The 5,046-nt window shown below is 37.8% G+C and overlaps 1 protein-coding gene across 1 annotated transcript in view; it reads right to left on the bottom strand.

Moving 5' to 3' along the window:
- The window catches only part of LOC106873871 (mRNA cap guanine-N7 methyltransferase), a 36,232-nt gene that overhangs the window by 16,731 nt on the left and 14,455 nt on the right, over positions 1 to 5,046 (bottom strand). The window contains exon 3 of the mRNA XM_014921388.2: positions 4,638 to 4,773. Within this exon, the coding sequence (XP_014776874.1) occupies positions 4,638 to 4,773 (136 nt within the window). The remainder of the gene's footprint in view (positions 1 to 4,637; positions 4,774 to 5,046) is intronic.

Here is a 5,046-nt window from a genome sequence, read left to right as displayed (position 1 = left end):
AAATCGACCCCAGGACTTATTCTTTGTAAGCCTAGTAATTATTCTATCGGTCTCTCGCTAAGTTATGGGGACATAAACACACCAGCATCGGTTGTCAAGCGATGTTGGGGGGACAAACACAGACATACATATATATATACATATATACGACGGGCTTCTTTCAGTTTCCGTCTACCAAATCCACTCACAAGGCTTTGGTCAGCCCGAAGCTATAGTAGAAGACACTTGCCCAAGGTGCCACGCAGTGGGAATGAACCCGGAACCATGTGTTTGGTAAGCAAGCTACTTACCACTCCTGCGCCTTGGTCATATTTAAATAAAAAATAAAGCAATTCATCTGCATCTGAGAAAGTAACACTTAGTTCATGATATATATATATGTTTATGTAAGTATGTATGTATGTAAGTGTGTAGACGTGTCTGTGTGTATATGTGTATGTATATGTACCATATATATACAACTTGAACAGACACACATATCAGTTCCTAAACATGCTTACATGTACATACAAGTCACTTCTTAAATTTTGCACCTCTCTTGTTCAATAAACAATGAATCAAACTTGCAAAGCTGTTTATTGACTCCTTTCGATTTTTAATGTTTATTTCAGTGCGTTACCATGTTACCAAACTATCAGTTTGGTCTCCCAGCTAAAACAGTAATGACTAATTTTTAAGTTTTTCTGACATTTTATAAATGTGAAAGGGATTAAAATTTCAATATTCCATATCAAAGGTTCCAACAAGAATAGGCAGAAGACAAGAAGACACTTTCAACCAATCAGAATTCTGTTTCCATAATAAGTTTGATTGGTCATCTTCCTCTGTCAGTTGAGTAAAGTGTCATCCAAGCTGATGTTTATTGGTAATTAAATTTAATTTGCAACAACCTGTGAGAATTTATCAGCTTTGTTTTTGCTGATAAGAATTATCAACAACTTTTCCTGTGATTGTGATTTAAAAAGACATACAGTAGTATACTAAAGTTTAGACATAATCTCTTGTGGGAAAGAAATGTAAGATAAAGTTTATTGTAAACAACACAAATGCTTTGTAATTAAATAGCTTTCAATGTGATACCTGTTAAACAGAAATTATTTTTATTTAATGAAAATTTAATAAAATCTAATCATAAGTAAGTGAAATTATGCTAAATATAACTAGATCGAAAACCTTTTTCCCCGGGCCATATCAACAATTCTGAAAATTTTGGGGTGCAAATTTTACATGAGTAGAAGCTTTTTTTCTAACAATTTTTATCCTGCAAAAATCACCTGTGTAAATTACACAGGTGCACAAATTACATGAGTTTTTATGGTATGTCCCCCTCCTCCATGTCCAAGAAATTGAAGAAAACTTCCTAAGAGGTTAAAAATTCATTTGGCATGACAATGAATTTAATATGCATTGGCTCATGACAAACGATATTTGAATGAATAAAAAGCACACCCCAATTTCAACAGCGTATATTCAATTGTCTTATAGTGTACTATCTTCCAATGCAAATAACCTCTCGATCAGTGGCACTCAACCACTTTTTGCCTGTGGACCTCTTGATTCATGGATTTAAAGGCCTTATTTTATTGCAAGTGCTGAGGGAAAGAAAGCTAGGAAGCAAAGTGATTAAATAAATTTCAGATCAACACGGATTAGAGTAAAAGCACATGGTCCAGTGGTTAAGGCATTGCACTTGTGATTGTAAGATCACGGTTTTCATTTTGAGACCAAGTGGTGCATTGTGTTCTTGATCAAAACACTTCAGTTAACCCCTTGTGAGACACATGTTTTGGTATATGTAACCAAAAAGACCAAAACCCTTTTTTTTTTTTAAATATTGAAAACCATCTACTGAAAGACGATCTCTGATTAGCTATTACATTTCAAAACCAACCATTCACAACATTTGTTCCATTGAGTCAATGGATCAGCCTTGAAGTCCTTTCAGCTTGTATCAGCCAGAGTGTCCCAAGGGGGTTAATGTTGCTCTAGGCCACTCAGCTGGTGTCCCATTCAGGGCAAATGTTGTAATTTCAGTCACTTATACACCATGGAAACCAAGGACTTGAGACAGTAATGTCCAAGGGATGATGATGGATTAACAGAGAAATGCAAGGGTTATGGGTAGCAGATGAGATAAAGATTTGGGGTGTGATGGCTAAGAGGGAGTAGTCACGTCATCATTTAGCATCTGCTTTACATGCAGGCATGAGTTAGACAGTTGGTCTGAAACTGGTAAGTCAGAGAGCTGCACCAGGTTCCAAAGTGAAATGGGCGCATTTTATGTACCACCGGCATGGGTCCATTTACATGAAACCAGCATCAGCCACAACTATGATTTCACCTGATGAGTCTTCTCAAACACAGCATATCGCCAAAGGTGTCAGTCACTTATCACCTCCGTGAGGCCCAACATTCGATGGGTGCTTTATACATACTACCAGCACGGGTGCCTGTTACATGGCACCAGCATCGGTCACGACTATAGTTTCACTTGGCTTGACAGGTTTTCTCAAACACAACACAAATATTAATAAATAAAGGCCTGACTTTATTCATTTTATGAGCATGAACGCAATTTATGTACGAGTAAGGCCAGGCTGCCCACAAAACCATTGACATTGAAAAGATATATTATGCCAAATAGAAAGAAGTGATATTCTACAATTCAAGGTTAAAATTATACTTTAAAACATTCACATTTCATTTCTTCTGATTCACTATCTTTAAAACATGTATTCTTTTTACTCAATAGATTGTATTAAAACTGCTACAGACATTTAATCATCCCTATCATCGTCAGTTTTCCATGGTGGTATGAATCAAACAGGTTCTTGTGGTCCAAGTCACTTGTTATTCAGAATAAGAACTGACTTGCGAATACTATCCTATAAAACAGGATGGAGACCACATCTCATTTGTCTTTTTCATTTTTAGCTTGGCTTCTGCAGCTGGAAGTCCTTCCTAACATTTAACTACAGAGGTGCATTTTAACATGGCACTAGTGGAAGTACTGTATACATGACAAGACAAAATGGTCCTCACTACTCATTCAAGACAAAATGTAAAATCTATCATATCTCAGAGTTTTGCTTTCCACCCAAAAGATTCTGCTTTTTACATTTTTGCTCCAGCCTATTAACCACAAGCAACTATATGGCCTATATAAACCAATGAGAATGCTTTTATAAAGTCACTTTAACAGGTAGAAATAACTGCAAAATCTCCCTAAAAATCACTCGTTATCCTCTTATTTCTCTATTGCCCACAAGGGGCTAAACATAGAGGAAACAAACAAGGACAGACAAAGGGATTAAGTCGATTACATCGACCCCAGTGCGTAACTGGTACTTAATTTATCGACCCCGAAAGGATGAAAGGCAAAGTCGACCTCGGTAGAATTTGAACTCAGAACGTAATGGCCGACAAAATACTGCCAAGAATTTCACTCGGCGTGCTAACGTTTCTGCCAGCTCGCCGCCGCCACTCGTTATCCTCTTAGTAAAGGACATTGGATAATGTGATTCTGAGCTCTCTGGATATCTGAAAATGACAGGATGGGCACAGGTGGAATGCTTTCGATTATATATCTGTTACATCAGGGCTAATTTGGGGCTGAAGAACAGAGCATGTGTGTGTTCACTCATAGCAGCCAAAGAATCCAACACACACAACAAATGATATACATACAGTCATCTTCAATTAGGTGGGGGGGGGACATTACAGGACAGCTTTTAGAAAATTTTCAACAAGATGTGAGAAGTTAATAGAGAAAATAAAAAAACAAACAGGCTTTAATTCTACTTCACAATGTAAAGCAGTAGTTCTCAACCAGAGTCTATATGGCCATTGGGGGTCCAAATAAGATGGTTAAAATTTATGTGCAATAAATTGGTTATAAAAGAGTAAAGACGCCCTTCGGTCATGAATGACCATAGGATTGCACCTAGAAAGTTCCCCTCCAAGGCACAAGTCCAGGCAAGGTTGTTTATGGAAGACCACCAATCCCCCACACATACCGGCCTCCCCTCTCCATGCCATCGATGTTAGCTAAGGGAAAGGCAAAGGCCAATACAGATTGGCACCAGTGGCATCACAACTCATTTTCACAGCAACGTGAAATAGTGTTTTGCTCGAGAAGACAGCTTGGTCCAGGAATCAAACTCACTACCTCACAATTGTGAGCCCAATCCTCTAGCCACTGAGGCCATGTGCCTTCACTTCTAACCACTGAGTCATGCGCTTCACTCTTGGTTATACTTCTACAATGAACCAAATTATTTTTAGACAATTCCTAATGATATCTAATTATAAAAATAGGATGTTTTTAAACATTGAATGGCTTTGAGGATCTACCCAAGTAGACAAGGAAGCAAAGGGTCTATAGACAAAAAACTGGTTGAGTACCACTGATCTAAAGATTAGTTGTGTTGGAAGATAACCAAGTATAAAACAATTGCTACAATAAATATTCCATCTAATAATGCAAGCAGAGAGAGAGAGAAAGAAAAAAAGAAAGAGAACACGAGTTAAAACAGTGAAATGTACTGGTGTTATGTGGTCTGAAAGTGAATTACAATTTTTCTTCTTTTTTCTTTTTTCAATTAAAAATGGAAGAAATATAAGGATTTAGTAAGTACCAATTAAAACACTTTTAATCCAGTTGTTGAAATTCCTGAGATAAAATATACGACTGTTGCCACGAGCTTCCAAGCCGGATTCCCTCAGTTCATTGTAATGTTGAGCAACAGTTTTGGTCACCTTTGAGTCGTCTGTCTGGAAGAATGAGAAGGTTCTTTTCAGCAATTGCAAAGCGTAAGAGAAAAGACTATTGAAGAGAATTCTAAAATTAGCAAATGGCTGTGTGGTAAGAAGCTTGCTTCCCAACCACACGGTTCCAGGTTCGGCCTCACTGCGTGGTGGCACCTCGGGCAACTATTATTGTCTTCTATAGTCTCAGGTCAACCAAAGACTTGCAAGTGGATTTGGTAGACAGAAATTAAGAGAAACCCATCGGATGTGTGTGTGTGTGTGTGTGTGTGTGTGTGT

The sequence above is a fragment of the Octopus bimaculoides genome, chromosome 20 (genome assembly GCF_001194135.2).
Source record: "Octopus bimaculoides isolate UCB-OBI-ISO-001 chromosome 20, ASM119413v2, whole genome shotgun sequence".
NCBI classification, from domain to species: Eukaryota; Metazoa; Mollusca; class Cephalopoda; order Octopoda; family Octopodidae; genus Octopus; species Octopus bimaculoides.
The sequence above is the reverse complement of the archived record's forward strand: the minus strand, read 5'-3'. Positions and strand labels throughout refer to the sequence as shown.